General features: G+C 49.5%; 1 protein-coding gene and 1 long non-coding RNA gene across 3 annotated transcripts in view; one reads left to right on the top strand and one right to left on the bottom strand.

Annotated features, from left to right (window-relative positions):
• Nucleotides 1–13249, top strand: part of PRKD2 (protein kinase D2) — a 31534-nt gene extending 18285 nt beyond the window's left edge. For both annotated transcript variants that reach the window (XM_033845156.2, XM_033845155.2), the window contains 8 exons: nucleotides 120–172; nucleotides 318–390; nucleotides 866–972; nucleotides 1849–2010; nucleotides 6069–6167; nucleotides 9944–10211; nucleotides 11635–11720; nucleotides 12053–13249. In XM_033845156.2, coding sequence (XP_033701047.1) covers nucleotides 120–172; nucleotides 318–390; nucleotides 866–972; nucleotides 1849–2010; nucleotides 6069–6167; nucleotides 9944–10211; nucleotides 11635–11720; nucleotides 12053–12265 — 1061 coding nt within the window. In that variant the 3' untranslated portion in view covers nucleotides 12266–13249. The remainder of the gene's footprint in view (nucleotides 1–119; nucleotides 173–317; nucleotides 391–865; nucleotides 973–1848; nucleotides 2011–6068; nucleotides 6168–9943; nucleotides 10212–11634; nucleotides 11721–12052) is intronic.
• A 1566-nt stretch (nucleotides 13250–14815) lies between these two features.
• On the bottom strand, nucleotides 14816–19036 carry LOC141277162 (uncharacterized). Its single transcript, XR_012328042.1, has 3 exons — nucleotides 18835–19036; nucleotides 15944–16108; nucleotides 14816–15070 (listed from the first exon to the last, which is right to left on the bottom strand). It is a non-coding gene; the product is annotated as an uncharacterized lncRNA (long non-coding RNA).
• Nucleotides 19037–19233: the final 197 nt, after the last annotated feature.

Here is a 19233-nt window from a genome sequence, read left to right as displayed (position 1 = left end):
TGAGGTTCTTAGTGGACAAGTCAGTCAGTAGCCTGACTACTGGCTCCAGAGGGTGGAGTTATGGGTGAACGTGACCTTGAGCCTGGAGTCCCCTCACCTCTGCCTCCCCCTCTCCCCAGGACAAGCTTCTCTGAGCATCTCTGTGTCTAACAGCCAGATCCAAGAGAATGTGGTGAGACCCTGCCCGCATCCCACAGCCCCGAGGATGTGTTCCCCCTCCCGCTCCCAAACAGCCTCCAAGCTCTCCCACCCTCCTAGTCTCCTTGACCTCCCCATCTCCATTTGCACCCCTGACCCTCCCTGTCCCCACCCTGCAGGACATTGCCACTGTCTACCAGATCTTCCCGGATGAGGTGCTGGGCTCGGGCCAGTTTGGAGTGGTCTATGGCGGTAAGGATGCTTCAAGAGCTGACCCAGAAAGGGGTCTTGAGCCCAGACCTTCCCTGTGATTGCCTGCATGCTCACCACTTTTTCTAGCTGATTAGAAAGCTAGATCCTGGGGGCAGATGGTTGCAGGCTCGCCTTTTCTCACTGGGAAAGGCCAATGACTTTTCTCCCGTTATTAATAGGGAAGGTAAATTCTATGCTGATTGGCCACAGAGCTAGATGCTAGATTCTGATTGGTTATATATCTAGTTTCCCATGTTATAGATTCCCCTCCTCGGAGCTCTGTCTTTACTTTCCACCTTTATTCCCAGGGCCCCCCACCCCTCGCATCTCTCCTGGGGACCCCTCAGAGCCCCCATGATGGCCTTTCATCCACCTCTGCCCAATTCCGGCTGTGTCCCTCTGGTGGGGCCTTCCTCTTGCCAGGACTGGAAGGTCCTGCTCCCCTCATCCCCCATCTCCCCTACCCCCTGCCCAGGAAAGCACCGGAAGACAGGCCGGGACGTGGCAGTAAAGGTCATCGACAAACTGCGTTTCCCCACCAAGCAGGAGAGCCAACTCCGGAACGAAGTAGCCATTCTGCAGGTGACCCCTGAGATCTGTGGTCCAACTCTGCCCCCCTCCCCACCCAGGAAGGGCCTTCCCTTCCCACTTCCTCCTTTGCCCCCTTGCCACTTCCTCCAGTCTGGGGATAGTCAGGGAAGGCTTCCTAGCGGAGGCACCATGCATGTTGAGACTGAAGGGGTAGAGAAGGTATTCTGAGCAGAGGGACCAACCCGTGCAAAGGTCCAGAAGTGAGAGGGAACACGAAGTCTTCTAGGAACTAGAAGGAGTTCAAGGTTACTAGATGGTTTATGTGAAGAAAGGTGGTGGGTGGTGAGGCTAGGGGGGAGGCTGGGGGTCACACCCTATGGGCTTTCTCCTGAGGGTGCTGGGGAGCCATGGAAGGATTTTGAGCAAGGAAGGGACAGGGTCAGATGTGAACTTTCGAAAGATCCCTCAGGCTGCTATTGGAGGGTAGGGGGAAAAGGTGTGGGGCTGGAACCTGTACCCCAGGGAGGAGGCTGGGTGGGGACCTGGGTGGGAGAGATGGGGTTCAGCTAGGCAAGGGCTGGGGAAGGGAAGGAGGGCAGGGATTTAAAAGATACAGATGTACAAAGCTCCTTCCCATTTCTCCACGCTCCCCTTCTCTTGTTCCCACAACCCTGGACCTTCACCAGAATTTCATGATGTAAAGATCCTTCCGAACACTTGGTGGCGCTGGAGGGGTGGTTCTGTCTGGGGCTGTGGAAGCCCTTTCCCCTCCCCCAATGGCACCCCCAGGGAAGGAACAGCCGACCCTCCGGGGATATCTGTCTTGTTTGTCGTCTGCCTGCTCCTATGGCTTGCCCTCTAGGGTCTCAAGTTTGCGGGTGACCTGGGTTCTGACCCCCGCCCCCCCTCCCACCCCACCCACCCCAGAGTCTGCGGCACCCGGGGATTGTCAACCTGGAGTGTATGTTCGAGACCCCGGAGAAGGTATTTGTGGTGATGGAGAAGCTGCACGGGGACATGCTGGAGATGATCCTCTCCAGCGAGAAGGGCCGGCTGCCTGAGCGCCTCACCAAGTTCCTCATCACCCAGGTGCGCCTGCCCCGCCCACTGCCCCACCCAACGCCAGCCTCCCCGCCCAGGCTCCCCACCTGCCCTGCAAGACGCGCATGTGCCGTGTGCCCCCGAAGGGCAGGCAGACCTTGGGTGGGAGTCATAATAGCGAGTAATAGAAAACGTAATAATAGAGTAATAATAACAATCATAGAAAAAGTAATAGAGTGATACTTTTTAAATTATAATAGATTATAATAGAACAGTTAATAGAATAATAATAGAGTAATAACAATAGAAACATAATAGGATAATAAGTAGAAAATAATAGAGTAGTAATAATAACTTATTATAGAAAAATAATAAATGATTATCATTTTATATTTTTTATTACTTTATATAATGAGTCAGGTTCACTGGGCCTGACTTTATTCATGAAGAAACAAGGAAGGGGAGAGAGGCCTTTCTCTGAGGAGATCATTCATTCATTCATTTATTAAATGGTTCAACAAACACTGCCTGAACCACTGTGCCTGGCCATACTGGGCAGGGTGAGGACACAGCGGTGACCAAAATAGCCCCAGCCCTGGACAGTGATCCCCCAGAGTGGGCGGGCTGGGACGGGGGATGCTGATAATGAGGATGATAAATAATGTGGTCACTAAACTTTATTGAGCACTTACTCTATGCCAGGCACTGTTTTAGTTCATTTAATCTTCATAGCAACCTATGTGGTAGTGGTTATTATTACTCCCATTTTACTGAGGCTCAGGGACCTTATAAGTAACTTGCCCAGGGTCACACAGCTGGTGGGATTTAAACCTGGGAGCTGTGCTTTTACTGAGTAAAGTCAAACTAATTTGTGCTATTTGTGTGTGCGTGCACGTGCACAAGTGCATGCATTTTAATTGATTTCACGTATATAACGCTACGTTGTTCTGCTTCTTACTTCCACTTTAACAGTGCTTCTGGAAGACTGTTCTAGTTCAGTGTGTAGTTAGCAGGACTGTCTCTTTTTCTTAATTGGGCCCCATGACGGGTATCACCAAATTCCCCAGTTGCTGAGCATGTAGTTGGTTTCACTATTCCACTACTGCAAACAACATCCTGTGAACATTTGTCTACAAACGTCGACAGGTTCTGGTGGCAGAATTTCAATAGAATACATTTCGAAGAGTAGACTCCTGAACCCAGGGAAATGTGCTTTAAATTTTTAAAAAAGATGTTGCCCGGTTATTCTCTAAAACCTCTTTCTTTTTTTTTTTAATAAATTTATTTATTTTTGGCTGCGTTGGGTCTTCATTGCTGCCCGCAGGCTTCTCATTGCGGTGGCTTCTCTTGCTGCGGAGCTCTGGCTCTAGGCGCACGGGCTTCAGTAGTTGTGGCGAATGGGCTTCAGTAGTTGTGGCGAATGGGCTTAGTTGCACCGTGGCATGTAGGATCTTCCTGCACCAGGGATCGAACCCACGTCCCCGGCATTGGCAGGCAGATTCTTAACAACTATGCCACCAGGGAAGTCCTCTAAAATCTCCTTCAATCTTTGTTCTCACCAACAAAGTTTGAGGGTGTCTATTTTCTCACTCCTGACTAACTCTGGATAATATAATCACCAGGCTTTTTGTTTGTTTGTTTGCCATGCTGCATGGCTTGCAGGATCTTAGTTCCCCAACCAGGAATTGAACCCAGGCCACAGCAGTAAAAACACCTAGTCCTAACCACTGGACAGCCAGGGAATTCCCAATATAATCACCAGTCTTTTTTTTTTTTTAATGTTATTTATTTATTTTTGGCTGCATTGGGTCTTCATTGCCGCGGGTGGGCTTTCTCTAGTTGTGGCGAGTGGGGGCTACTCTTCCTGGTGGTACGTGGGCTTATCATTGCAGTAGCTTCTCTTGTTGCTGAGCACGGGCTCTAGGTATGCAGGCGTCAGTTGTTGTGGCACGTGAGCTCAGTAGTTGTGGCTCGTGGGCTCTAGAGTGCAGGCCCAGTAGTTGTGGTGCACTGGCTTAGTTGCTCTGCGGCATGTGGGATCTTCCTGGATCAGGGCTCGAACCCATGTCCCCTGCATTGGCAGGCAGACTCATAACCACTGTGCCACCAGGGAAGCCCAATCACCAGTTTTAAAGGTGGGAAAATAATACTACATGTGGCTTCATTTGCTGGTTTAAAAATTATGGGTGAAGTTGAGCATATTTTCACATGTTTATTGGCCTGTGCTTTATGCACTCTTTGCCCATTTTTCAATTGGATTATTCTTATTGAATTGTAAGAGCTCTTTGTATATGAAGGACCCTGGATCTTTGCTGCTTGTGTTGTACCCATCTCTAATCCCAGTATTTCTTTTCCTCTTTATTTTGTTCATGGTTTACTTTCATTTTCTGGGTTTCACAGCCTTCCTAGAAAGATCTTCCCACCTGGCTGGTTCCACACCTGATTCTGGGACATGTTCTCTGTTGGTTGCAAAGTCCCCTGTGCTGGCTTCCTTTCTCCAGGCCCAGCACCCTTGCTCTCCCAAGCTGTGTGCCTTTGTCAGGCTGACTTGCAGGGTGGGGTTAGAAACCCACTGAGGCAGGCTCATCCAGACTTCAGGTGGGGAGAGGAAACTGCCTGCCTTCAGCAACTGAGGCAGTTTCTCCTTCTGGTCTTTCATCTCTTCCTCTCTTTTTGCCTGTGCTCTTCTCTCTCTTTCTCTTTCCCTTTGCAGATTTCTGCTTTTTGCCTCTTGCCTGCCCCACCCCAAGTCCTGTGCTAAGCCCTATACCTCATGAACTTATAGGCTTCACAACCACCTTTGAGGTAGGTATTACTATAATCCACATCTTACAGATGAGGAAACTGAGGTGGAGGGAGGTTCCTAGGTCTTGCCCAGGGTCACACAGCTACAAGGTCACATCGCTAGGTAGCTGTCTGGCCAAGGTTTGAACCTGGGTCTGTCTAGCTTCCAATCTGCCCTTTCTGTTCACCACATTTACTAGGGGTTGGAAAAATAAAAAAACTGAAGATCTGTAGAAGAGGATGTCCATGTACGTCTTTGGATCTCAGTCTCCCTGTCTGTAGAATGAGGAGCTTGGACCTCAGCAGTAGCTTTCAAATAGCATTTCCGTACTCGAAAATCATCCAGCAAAAACAATGAGAAAGTACAAATACTTCAGTTCTAAGATATAGATTACAACTTCATGCTTATATCACTCTGTACTTCCTGTGTATTTTGTTTGGGTTACCTAGAATCAAGGAAAATCATGGCTCCCGTAGATTAGTGGTAACAGATGGTAACAGTTTTTTGTTTTTGTTTTTTTTTAAGTCAGCTCACCTTGCCATCATAGAATACTCTTAAATTAATAGATACAGCAGGAAAAGTTTTATTTGAAACACTCACAAGAATATGTCTGCTAACAGACCACCACAAGAATAATAACTAAAAACAGCAACAATAATAATAGCTCACATGGAGTGCTTGCTCTGTGCCAGACACTGCCCTAAGCACTCTATATGCGTCAACTCACTTAAAGCTCACAGCAACCCATGAGGATGGGTACTGCTATTACCCCCATTTTACAGGTGAGAAAACTGAGACCCGGAGAGGTTAAGAGACTTGCCCTAGGCAACAGGCTAGTAAGTGTGGAGCCAGGTTTGCTACCTTAGTAGGCTGGCTCTACAATCCCCCCATCTCTTAAAGGTGTTACGTTTAATTTATGACATGTCATGTTGGTATTGTTTGTATTGTTTCCATTTTTTTAATGGCTGAAAAATATTTTTTAAAAAATGGAATCACACAATAGTACCTCCTTGAAAGCCACTGCTTTATTCATAGCACTTTTTCATCATGATCCACATGCCAAGGTGTCTCAGGAGCTTCCCAAATCTCTGCTCCAGTTCAGCCTTCCTAGAATTGTATGTCCAACTCCTATCTCTGATGGAAATGGTTCTGGGGTTTTGAAATTCTTCGTTGGTGCTCCAGTGCCTCCCCTAGTGCTGGGGGGCATCTTTAGGGGTACAGAGTGGGGCATGGATGGGGTGTGGAGGGCTGGCTGCTGAGGGCAGAATCTTGGGGCAGGGACCTTTCTAACTTTCTTACTGGCTCCATTGCCTCCCCTCAGATCCTGGTGGCTTTGAGACACCTTCACTTCAAGAATATCGTCCACTGTGACTTGAAACCGGAAAATGTGTTGCTGGCGTCAGCCGACCCATTTCCTCAGGTCAGACATGTCTCCTCCTGATTTGGGGAAGTCCATCCAGTACTGGTGGTGGGTGGGGATTGTATTAATCAAGATAATTAATCAGACACAGAGACCCAAGATAATGGCCTAAATGAGATAGAGGCTTGTCTCTCACTCGTGTAGGGTCCAGCATAAGCATTTTTTTTTTTTTTTTTTTTTTTTGCGGTACGCGGGCCTCTCACTGTTGTGGCCTCTCCCGTTGTGGAGCACAGGCTCCGGACGCGCAGGCTCAGCGGCCATGGCTCACGGGCCCAGCCGCTCTGCAGCATGCGGGATCTTCCCGGACCGGGGCACGAACCCGTGTCCCCTGCATCGGCAGGCGGACTCTCAACCACTGCGCCACCAGGGAAGCCCGAGCATAAGCATTTTGAGGGTGAAAAAGCAGCTCCCTGGTGTTGGGACCACAGCTCCTGCTGTCTTGTGCTGGCCTCTCTATGGTGTTGCCTGGTCTTCATGGTCCATGATGTGCTGCTGCCGCGCCCCCAATTGTGAAAAGATAATGGGGGTGGGAGGAAGGGAGGAAAGAAACGGGGTAGAAGAAATGGATACATGCCTTACCTTCCCTAAGGCAATACTTTGAAGTTGCACGGGGCACTTCTCACATCCCATTGACTGGAACTTTATCACGTGGTCATGGCTGGCTGCAAAGGGAACTGGGAAATGTAGTTTTCAGTCTGGGTGACCATGTGGCTCATTAAAAATTCAGGATTTTTAGGAAGGGGAGAAGCAGAGAACAGATATCAGAGGGGGGCCACTGGTAATTTCTTCTGTGGGTCTCTTAGGAAAACAGTTTTGATGAGCCTCTGACTAGTCGATGAGAACCCCCTTGGGGCAGAACCAGATTAAGCAAGAGTGATGATTATAACAGCTACAGTTGATTGTGTGCCTACTGTGTTCACGGGCCTTTAGTTACAGGTTCTCATTTAGCCCTTCCACATCCCTGTGAAGTTTTTGCTTTATTATGTATGTTTTGTGATTATTTCGTTTCATTTTAAAAGTTCATTTTGGTCACCAACTAAAAATTACTGTGTGCCTGCTTTGTGCCAGGCTCCATGCTGGGGCATTAGGAACTGTGGTAAGTAGAGACATCCCCATCTCTATGCCCACTGGTTTACAGCGGGGGTGGGGGGGTGATTTTGCCCCCCGGGGGACATTTGACAATGTTGGAGACATTTTTGGTTGTCACAACTGTTTGGGGGGGGGCAGTTGCTACGGGCATCTAAACACCCTACAGTGCACAGGACAGCCCCATAACAAAGGATTATCTTTCCCTAATGTCAATAGTGCAGTGAATGAGAAACTCTAACTTCGAGCAGTAATATCTACTAGAAATATAATGTGAACCATATGTGTAATTTTACATTTTCTAGTAGGCACATTTTAAACAGTGAAAAGAAACTGGTGAAATTAACTTTAATAATTATTTAGTATATCTAAATATGACAATTTCAACATGCAATCAGCATAAACATTATTGAGTTTTTTTTAATTAAAAAAAGTATATTTATTTATTGGTTTGTTTGGCTGCGCCGGATCTTAGTTGCAACATGCAGTATCTTTAGTTGCGGCATGTGAACTCTCAGCTGCAGCATGTGGGATCTAGTTCCCTGACCAGGGATCGAACCTATGCCCCCTGCACTGGGTGCATGGAGTCTTAGCCACTGGACCACCAGGGAGGTCCCAGCATAAACATTATTAATGAAATATTCTTTCTTTTCATACTGTGTTCCAAATCCGGTGTGTATTTTACACTTACAGCACATCTCAATTCAGATATTAAATTTCTATCAGAAATACTCGGTTTTGTACTTAGATTTCATAAAATTAACCGTTGGGAAAGTAGATTGACACACTCGAGTTGTTCCAAGCGTATTTAAAAGTTTCCCAATAACAAAATCTAGAATCCCTTTTTATTTTTATTTTATTTTTTATTTTTGACCGTACCGCACGGCACGTGGGATCCTAGTTCCCCAGCCAGGGATCAGACCCATGCCCCCTGCAGTGGAAGTGCGGATTCTTAACCACTGGACTGCCAGGGAAGTCCCTAGGATCCCTTTTTAAATATAAATTAATTAAAATTAAATAGAAAGTAGTTCCTCAGTTGCACTTGCCACATTCATGTGCTCAGCAGCCACATGTGGCCAGTGGCCACCATATTGGACAGCAAAGATCATAGAGGGAAGAGCAAATGTTGATCAATTTGTCCCAGAAATGTAATTATATCTGTGATGAGTTCCGTGACACAGTTCTATGAGCTCACGTAACTGTATAGCCCAGTGGAGAGTCAGAGAAAACCTATCTGAAGAAGGAGTAGTTTCCTGGGGGGACAAGTGTTCTAGGCAGCTGGAACAGCCTGTGCAAAGGCCCTGTGGTGGAAAGATCTGTACTTTTGTTTTTTTAACAGCTTTATTGAGATATAATGCATATACTATACAATTCACCGATTTAAAGTATACAATTCAGTGGCTTTTAATGTATTCAGAGTTGTGCAACCATCACCACGATCAATTTTGGAATATTTTCACCACCACAAAAGAAACCTCATACCTCTTAGCCAACATCCTCCAGTCCCATCATCCCCCCAACCCACAACCACCGATCTGCTTTCCATGGATTTGTCTGTTCTGAGCATTGCATATAAATGGAATTAAATATATGGAATATACAATAATATAATATGTGGTCTTTGTGACTGGCTTCTTTCACTTAATGTTTTCAGGGTTCATTTAGGTTGTAGCATGTGTCAGCACTTCACTTCTTTTTATGGCCATATAATATTCCATTGTAAGATAGGTAGAAAAGCGTGGATCTTAGAAAAGGAAAAGATTATAAGGCCTGTCAGAAGGGCAAAGGATCTTAGGAAAGGGTGGTTTGGTTGTCACATTGAGATTTGGGTCAGGGGTTGGGGTGTGGCTGTTTTTGAAGGCAACAGAGGCTCAGGGCAATAGTCAGCCAGAGAAGGGTTTTGTGTAGGGGAGGGACAGTATGTGAATAGAGGTAGCAGCTGCCCGTGGACTGGTAAGCAGCAGACAGGACCTTGAACCCAGATATTGCTGGCTCTAAAGCCTGTCCATGACCCTAGACTGCCCCCAACAAGGGCAAGGTAAGTTCTCACCTGTTACCGTCTGGATACCATCGTCAGCGATTTACATGTTCGGTCCCATTTAATCCCCAGGGAAGCCTGAGCGGCAGCTGCAGTTAACATTCCCAATCCAGAAGACAAAACCCGTGCTGGGAGGAGTTAGGTCCCTCCGCTGAGGTCACCGAGGCTCGCTCTATGCCTGCCGCTGCTCCTAACATCTTCCATATATTTCAGTTCATACACGCTACCCTTTAAGTAGGAACTGTTAGCATCTCCACTGTGCAAAAGAGGAAGCAGAGGCACGAGGAGGTTGAGACCTGCTCGATGTGACAGAGGCCAAGTGGCAGGGAGCCCTTATGGATCCCTCACTGCATGCCGGGCATTTATTGTCCTGTGAGTTTTAGATGGATCAACTCAGGGAATCCTCACGGCCGCCGTCTGATACAGGCGTTGGTACGCTCCCCCTCGTCCTCCTCCTCCTCGTACAGATGAGGAAACTGAGGCACAGAGAGAGGAAGTCACTTGCCCAGGGTCACCCAGCTAGTGAACAGAGGAAGCTGGATTCGAACCAGCGTTCGAGTTTGTCTGGAATACCGCGGTGGGGTACACTTGTTGAGGGGCGGGAAGCACGACCTCCACACACCCTCAGACCCTCTACCCTTCGCCTCCGCAGGTGAAGCTGTGTGACTTCGGCTTCGCGCGTATCATCGGCGAGAAGTCGTTCCGGCGCTCGGTGGTGGGCACGCCGGCCTACCTGGCGCCCGAGGTGCTGCTCAACCAGGGCTACAACCGCTCGCTGGACATGTGGTCAGTGGGCGTGATCATGTACGTCAGCCTCAGTGGCACGTTCCCCTTCAACGAGGACGAGGACATCAAAGACCAGATTCAGAACGCTGCCTTCATGTACCCAGCCTGCCCTTGGAGCTGCATCTCCGCGGGAGGTGTGGGACTCACCTGACCCCTGGGCCGAGGCGAGGGCCGAGGCCCCCTGGTGGGGGCATGGTGGGAAGAATGGGCAGGGCCGCAGGAGGGTTGGGCCCTAAAAAACAGCCTGGTGTCATGAGGGTGGAGCCTAGTGATGGGGTGAGGGCATGGGGAGGGCCGTCTTTTAAACAGGGAGGCACCAGGACCTGGGACGTTGGGCTAGGGACTCAAGAGGGTGTATGGAACCAGGGTCCCTAGACTCAGGCCTAGACTAGGTCATGTGATCTGGAAAGGAAGTGTCCTAGCAGCGCTAAGACAGACCCTTGCTGCCTTGGGGGCTAAGACTTGGCTTGTCTAGGGTGGGACCAGGAGAGGGACTAGACCTGAGAAAGCCAATGGGCTGGGGTGGCCAAGAGAGGGAACAGATCCTCCCAAGGCACTGGCTGGGGCCTGGAGTCTTTGGGGTTATGACCCCAAAAGGGTTAGTCCTGCAGAAGCGGTGGGACCATGGGGCAAGGTTAAGAAACACGGGCTTGGCTAATTTGCCGGGTATTGGGTCTGTGACTGGGATGGAGATGGGCCTGGGGCCATGGTGTTGGATCCAGTGATGGAGGGAGCTGGTTTAGGGGCATGGCTAGAGGAGGGGCAGGGCCATGGAGGGTTTCTGAAGCTGTCCAGGAGAAGGACTGACCGGCCCTGAGACCAAAGTCACACCTGGAACCTGGGAGCAGGTGGAGGTCAGAGAAGCATATGGTGGCAGGGGTTGGGGGCCAGGATGGAGGCAGATCTTGGGATCTCTGCATATAGGGGCTGTGGCGTTGTGACCTGGTAGTGTGATGCGCCTTGCCGACTTCAAGATGGGCCTGGGAAAATTAAGTCCTGAGGCCGTGGCTCTGGGGCAAAGCCAAGTATGAGGGTGAGCTAAGGGCAGGGCTAAGATACTGGGGTGCATCAAGAAGCCTTAGATAAGTTAGAACAAGGGGCAGGTCCTGAAGCCAGAAGCTCAGGAGGACAGGAAGTGTGGGAGGGAGGTTAGTTAAGACAATCATTTGGGAGCTCCCTGCTGGCCTAGAGGTTAGGACTCCGCGCTTTCACTGCTGTGGCCCAGGCTCTATCCCTGGTCGGGGAACTGAGATCCTGCAAGCCAAGATCCTGTATGTACTTGTGTATGACAAAACTTATGAAGGTGATATAGGAATGGGGAAACTGAGGTAGAGACTTGGAGAAGAGATGGAGGATCTAGTGTGTGCCTCGTGAGGGGTGGGGGTAAATGTGTAATTTAACGAGGAAATGGGTGGATGAGTGATTAGTGCAGGTGACGCTTTCATGCCAGTGAAGAAGGAAGGCCTGGATGGCAGGCTAGTAGGCTGGGATTCCTGTTGGAGGAGGGACGGCCCCACACCCCGCAGGGCTTGAGCCGTCTCTCTCCTTCCGGTGCAGCCATCGACCTCATCAACAACCTACTGCAGGTGAAGATGCGCAAGCGCTACAGCGTGGACAAGTCTCTCAGCCACCCCTGGTTACAGGTGATGCAGGGGCGGGGCTGAGAGCGAAGTGGGAGAGGCTGGCCCATTGGCCGGGTTAGAGGAAGGGGTGGAGCCATATCTTACTGGCTGCTAAGGTAGTGAAGGAGGTAGGTACATTTTTCATGGACGTGGAACGTGGCTGAGCCTCCCATTGGCTGGGCTGTAGAAGGGGGTGGAGCTAATTGGCTGGGCAGGTTGTGAAGGGTGTGCCTTCACCTTCCCTCGTACCCGGCTTCTCACTGGCAGGGCAGATCATATGGGGGCGAAGCTCTGGCCGCTATTGCCTTCCCTTGGTGCAGCGCCCAAACTAACCCCTGTTCTCCTCCGCCCAGGAGTACCAGACGTGGCTGGACCTCCGAGAGCTGGAGGGGAAGATGGGCGAACGGTACATTACGCACGAGAGTGATGATGCGCGCTGGGAGCAGTTCGTGGCAGAGCACCCGCTGCCCGGGTCGGGGCTGCCAGCCGACGGAGAGCTCGGCGGGAGCCTCCCACCCCGGGACCACGAGATGCAGGGGCTGGCCGAGCGCATCAGTGTCCTCTGAGGCCTCGTGCTCACGCCCTGGCTGCCTCGTGATGCGCTCCTCCTGTCTTCGGAGAGGGGCCCTCCACGCCCTCCCAGCGATGAACTGTTCTAGGGGAAGCAGCTTCCTGCCCAAACTGGACACGCCCCGGGGGAGGGGCAAGGCGGGGCTGGGGGCAGGGGCCGGGGTTATTTACAAAGCTAATTCCCCAGCAATTAAAACGGACTCATCCCTGGCCCAATGGCCTTGATCTTTTGGCCACACCGCACTCTCCTATCATTAGTTTGTTGTTCACCCAGATGGAGTTCACCTGGAAAGAAGATGGGATGGAGGAGGGATGGGGGAGGAGCACTGAAGGGAGAGGAGTTTTGGAAGGAGAACTAACTGGGGTAAAAAATATACAGAGGGGGCTTCCCTGGTGGCGCAGTGGTTGAGACTCCGCCTGCCAATGCAGGGGTCAGGGGTTCCAGCCCTGGTCCGGGAAGATCCCACAGGCTGCGGAGCAACTAAGCCCGTGCACCACAACTACTGAGCCTGCGCTCTAGAGCCCGCGCGAGCCACAACTACTGAGCCCACGTGCTACAACTACTGAAGCCCGCGCGCCTAGAGCCCATGATCTGCAACAAGAGAAGCCACAGCAATGAGAAGCCCGCGTGCCTCAACGAAGAGTAGTCCCGGCTCGCCGCAACTAGAGAAAGCCCGCACACAGCAACAAAGACCCAACGCAGGCAAAAATAAATTAATTAATTAAAAAAAATATATATATATACAGAGGGAGCACTGCCAGGAGGGAGGACTAGAGGGGAACAGTGTGGAGGAGCATAGGAGAGGGAAGAGTAATGGAGGAGAGATGGAAGGAATGTGATCGGAGGGGGGAAGGATTTATAGAAAAGCAAGTAATCTCATGGCTTAACGGTTTAATTTTTTATTTGGTCTTATTGCTACTAATCACAACTATTAATAACAATGCAGTTAGCACAAGTCTGGCCCACGGTAGAAAGCTGATGCACAACAGCTGGTGTTTTCTCTTAAATTGATGCGATGACTTGTCTACACACTGAATGTGCCCACTCGTCGGTTCCTCCATTTCTCACACCGTGCTGGATGATGCTGGGGACACGGTGGTAACTGAGCCCAGGTCCTGCCTTCAGGGGGGTTCACCATCCCGTGGGGGAGACAGACCCGTTCCCTGTGAGTGATGACCCAGAGTGGGGAGGGCTGGAATGGGAGAGCCCAAGAGGGCGGGGCAGCCTAGAGGGAGCCTGGGGGTCTGGGGGCAGCTCTTCTGAGCTGACTTTTTTTTTTTTTTAATATTTGGCTGCACCAGGTGTTAGTTGCGTTATGCGCGATCTTCATTGCGGTATGCGGATCTTCAGTTGCGGCATGCGGGATCTAGTTCCCTGACCAAGGATCGAACCTGTGCCCCCTGCATTGGGAGCGTGGAGTCTTAACCACTGGGCCACCAGCGAAGTCCCTGAGCTGACTTCTTAAGGTTCACCTTGGCCCTGAGGTTGTAGACAGAGGGAACCTCTCTCTTCCTTTGACCCCTGCCCTTCAGCTCCCTAGCTCCCCGTTGTTCACTCAGATTTTTGGCCCTACAGCTGAAGGCAAGCAATCAGAGCATGCGCTTAGACAAGTTCTCTTTACACCTTGGTCACGCTTGGAGTTACACGCCATAGTTAGAGCTTTTCCCGAGCCCCATAAAAACAGGGTGGTATTTAGCAGCCAATTTAGGCTAGTACCCAGAGCTTACGCTCCAAGTCTTTCCAATTTATATCCATTAGTCCATCTGCTGGTCGGTTCCGGAGTTGCACCTCTTTAGTTTGAAAAAGCTAAATGAACTTCAGTCAATGAGGATCTCCAAACGAGCCAGAACACCTCCGAGGCAGAATCCAAGCCAATACTATGGGGGAATAAATGTCTCTTAGACTCCATCCTGAATGCTTCTCCTCAAACTGACTGGTCTAAAATCCAGGAGTGGAGACAACAGAGACCCAAATCCATCTGCCATGATACAGCCAGTCCAGGAAATGTATGGAAAGGCCTGGTCCTTGACAGTCACACCGCTTCTATCGTGGCCACGGGTTTTGTCAACATTCTGAGACCAAAAATTAGAGACATGATGAAAAACACCATGTTAGCTGGAGAAATGCCTTGATTCCAGAACTCCAAGAGAGCCCAACATGAGAATGCAGGAAAAAAAAAAAGTCACACAATCCAGTTTAAGACCCTGCTACTTAAACAACGGGAGAGGAAAAGAAAAAAAAGGTCCATCCTATCAAGGCCATCACAAAACACTAAAGCAAATCTTGACAGAGACAGCTATAGGTACTGTAAAGAAAAGGGACGTTGGATTTGAGACTGTCCAGCTTTAAAATACAAAACGGAATTGGATTCAGTCTCCTCAGGGACTCCCAGCAGATTTTTTCCTCTGTGTCCATAAACACCCTTCAACCCACAGAGGGCAATGACCATTCTCATTAATGGACGCGCTAGCCCCGGCTTTGTAGATACAGGGGCCACCCCACCCCCTTAAGTATCTCATAGTCCCCCCCACCCCTTACCCTCCCTTGGTGCCCAGCAATGATTTTTAAATTGATTTATTTGATTTATTTATTCATGGCTGCGTTGGGTCTTCTTTGCTTCTTAGTGGCTTGCTTCTTGCGGGCTACTCTCCGTTGCAGTGCGTGGGCTTCTCACTGCAGTGGCTTCTCTTGTCGCGGAGCACGGGCTCTAGGTGCGTGGGCTTCAGTAGTTGTGGCGCATGGGCTTAACTGCTTCGCGGCATGTGGGATCTTCCCAGACCAGGGCTCGAACCCGTGTTCCCTGCATTGGCAGGCAGATGCTTAACCACTGCGCCACCAGAGAAGCCCCCTGCCCAGCAATGATTGCCATGAGATGCCACAATTTGCCACACCGTGTCTAAGCCACTCTCCGTCCGTCTTGTTAGGCCCCTTACTACCCAGCACAGTTTCTTACTCAGATTATTCCAATAAGTCTTTCAGGAAGGGATATTTTATCATTTGGGAACATTAACATTTCATGTTCACAAGAGAGCCTATTTTTCCCAGTCCCTGACTGCCACTGTCCATCTTAGATCACTAATCTCCCTCACCCCCCAGAAAAAAACCCATCAACCTCTCCCTGAGGCCCACAGAGTCAAGATATGCTGACCCCAACCCGTGATTCTCTTTGGGCCTCCAACTCAGCAAACATAGGATGCATCTCAGAGGCTGAGCCTGTTAAAGTGGAAATAGATCTTTTTCATGTCCCTCCTGAAACCACCTTCACATGCTCTGACACACTCAATCCATCATTCAAGGCCTCCTCATACCCACCTCCAGCCCCTGCAACACTCCCATCTTGACTGTCAAGAACCCCAATGTTGGAAATTCCCTCGCGGTCCAGTGGTTAGGACTCTGCGTTTTTACTGCCGAGGGCCTGGTTTCAATCCCTGGTCAGGGAACCAAGAAGAACCCCAATGTTTCCACTGGGATACTGGCTAGTCCAAGACCTCTAGGCTATAAATAAAATAGTCAAAGCTTGGTTCCCGAGAGCTCCCGATCCATACACCTTCCTGGCCAGCCTCTATTCCTTCCAACACCCCCCAATTCACAGTCTCTCTTTGTTTTCACCTGGGAACATCAACAATATACACGGACAGGTAGGTCTCAAGGACTCACTGAAGTTCCTACTTACTTTTCTCAGACGCTGAGTATAAATTTGAAGGATTTGGTTTTCCCTTGCAGTTCCTCTCTAATCCAAAACGTGGATCATCTTCTCGTCTGTTCTGTTCATTTCAACAGCTCACTCACTGCCACTCAATATCTACCCCGTGCCCTTGCCCATAGGGACGCAAGATATCTGGGGACAAATTACAACTATGTAAGCCACAAGTATACTATTTAGTACATGTCCTTGCACCTGAAGGTAAGACCTTATCCACAGAACGCATTTATCCCATCATTAATTTCATCTTCACCCAAGACTGAAAATGCAACTCCAGTGGTTTCTGGGTCTGTTACGGGTTGAATTGTGTCCCCCCAAATATATGTGAAAGCCTTATCCCCCAGTATCTGAGAATGTGACCTGATTTGGAAAATAGGATCGTTGCAGATGGATTGAGCATTGTCCCACATACTCCCTTCCAAGACCCCTCCCAACTCAGTGCTCGATTGTTACAGGAAGTTCTCCCTGCCTGCACCATCTATGAATCAGGATTCATGTCCTCCTTTTTATTCAATACAACTTCCCTAATGGCCCCTTCACGGGACTCAGTTTCTGTAATCACTGAACTTTAAATGATGCCATAAAACCATAATGGCAGGAACCACCTCCTCATTGAACTCACCTGGGTTTTCCAGCTATCACAATATTACTAATCCCGAGTCAACTGATGTCACTGACAATGTCTCTTGGTGTCAGTGGCATCGCGCCTCTTGTGACTCATCTCATGGTCCCAGTCCTGTCCCTGCACCTTCTCCTTGGTTTTCCACCTTTAATCGACATTTGTTTTCTGACCACTCAAATAAATAAGGCAATTATTTCCACGAGTCTTGGATTGCCCCCCAGTGATTCATAATTTACTCGTGGCGACTTCGCAGCCCTTATCAGCGTTTCAATTTCCCTTCATTCTGTCAATACCTCAGAATTCATTCTTTCTCCTGTCAAACACCCAACTCCTCACAAACGTGAGAGATCCGCCAAATCCTGTGGAGGCTGAAATCATGCAGATCCAGGATGTCTGTAATCTCCTTTTTCATCAGGACCCAAAGAAACCTTGGGATAAGAAACCAAATGCTTGGGAGTAAACTCCAAGGATTTCATCTGGCCTCTGACCATGTTTGGACAACTCTTCAGGGGTTTCCAGGGCAGGGACTTGTGTGCTGCGGTTGGAAGTAACCCCAGGAACTTCCTGGAACCAGGAAGTTCCAGGTTCATCCCCAGGAACTCTGCAGACATCATCGTCATCAACATGAAAAGGCCAACAAGGAAATCCACAAAATTGCTACCGCTGTTCTGACTCCACCAACCAAGGATCTCTCTTCACCTCCTTCTTGGAACCCTCTTAAATGGCTGCCCTCTGGTCTCAAATCTTGGTTTTACTCCCTTATTCAACCATGAATAATTCTCTTTTTATTTGTCTTCCTAGGAATACCCATCTTCAAATGGCCAGAACCCCTAAGTCAGCTCCAGATCCAACATTTTACACAGCAAATGGTTCAACTGGTCTTGCACAAACAGCAGAGATGAAGACCAATCCTGACATCACCCCAGATCCTTACTACTAAGAAAATCTTGTTTGAGAGAGAGTTTTCCATATCCCCTTTCATCAGCCTGATCATCTCCCCATTGTTGGTAAATTTAGGTAATGTAAGGACAGTCTACATCTGTCTTAAACAAGAGGCAGGGGGGACTTCCCTGGTGGTCCAGTGGGTAAGACTCCATGCTCCCGATGCAGGGGGCCCGGGTTCGATCCCTGGCCAAGGAACTAGATCCCGCATGCATGCCACGACTAAGATCCCGCGTGCGGCAACTAAGACCCAGCGCAGCCAAAATAAGTAAGTAAATAATAATAATAATAAAACAAGAGGGGGATTAAATAAAGTTTATCTCTACTAAAACCCAGACTCATTTTTTCTCCTTGGGACTCACTAGATTATTTTTAACTTATTTATCAGGCCCTTCTGTGGCTCTTTATACATGGAAGGCACTACTCCAAGCACTTGACAAACATCTCCCTTAATCCTCATAACAACTCTATGAGGTAGACAGTGTTACAACTCCGATTATACAGCTAAGGAAATTGAGGCACAGAGAGGTTAAGCATGTTTCCCAAGGTCACACAGCTAGAAAGTGGCAGAGCTAGGGCTCACCCTAGGCAGTCTGGTTCTGGAGTCTTTGCTCTCAGTCACCAACATTGTCTCTCCAGTTCAGGACCGGAAGGTAACCTGGGATCATAAAAGAGGGAGGGTCTTACATGATCTTCTGGGCCCTGGCTTTTAGGGAGTGAAGGTCTGTCTGAGAAATGGGTATGAATTTTGAAGCTAAATCTTGAAGGTTGTAGGGACGCACACTCGGTGTAGTGACACTGGCTGGCCGCCTGAGGGGGCGCCAGCCCCGCTCGCGGAGCCAGGGGAGGGAGGAGGGAACCTTGGAAACGAACGTCAGGCTCAGACTTATGAACCACAGAACGTTGAGAACAGAGCATCTTAGAAGGCTGAGAACAAAGCCTCTTAGAACGTAGAACAAAGGCCCCTGGAATCGTAGAATGGTGAGCGCAAAGCCTCACAGCATCTGGGAGACAAAAGACGCTTAGATTCTGTTAGGGTGGAATCATAGAATCTTACAGCCAGGGTCTTATAATTCCAGAATTTGGGACATGACCGATCTTAAACTCTTAGACGTAAGACTGGCTACCGAATTTGAAAGGCTCAGTGCAAAATGAAAATGCGAGGCCCGTTTTCAAAAAAATAAGAATTTCAAGACAGTAACAGCAGAATATTAAACCAAGCTCGGGGCCCTTCTAAGCCGGTCGTGTGCTCGTGAAGCCGGTCTCGCTCAGAAGCACAATTTTATGGGAGGATTACCAATTTTTAGTGGTTTGGCCCTCTACTTTTACAGCTGAATGTCTGGGAAGGCTTCCTGGAAGAGCAGGCAAAATCAGCACTCGACTCTCAAACCCTTTCCGACCCCCCGCTTAGCCTCAGAAGCTGAAGGTTACGAGGGGTGGGGGGAGAGAAGCAGCTGCCAAAATGTCACGGGGACAGATTCTCTATTTATAGATCACCCCTGCCCCTCTCGCGGGACAGTCCAATGGTAGCCAGACCTCTCCTGCAAGGGGGCGGAACCAGCTGCAGGGGAGACAAGGACCAATGACATCGGGGCAAGGGGCAGACTTGTTTCATTGTGACGCGTGGGGGCATGGCCACGGCCCAAAGGGAGGTGAGAAGGGGGGCGTGGCGAAGAGGCCAGTAAGCAGAGCGAGT

This window comes from Tursiops truncatus, chromosome 19 (genome assembly GCF_011762595.2).
Source record: "Tursiops truncatus isolate mTurTru1 chromosome 19, mTurTru1.mat.Y, whole genome shotgun sequence".
Classification (NCBI taxonomy): Eukaryota; Metazoa; Chordata; class Mammalia; order Artiodactyla; family Delphinidae; genus Tursiops; species Tursiops truncatus.
This window is presented reverse-complemented; position numbering and strand designations above follow the sequence as displayed.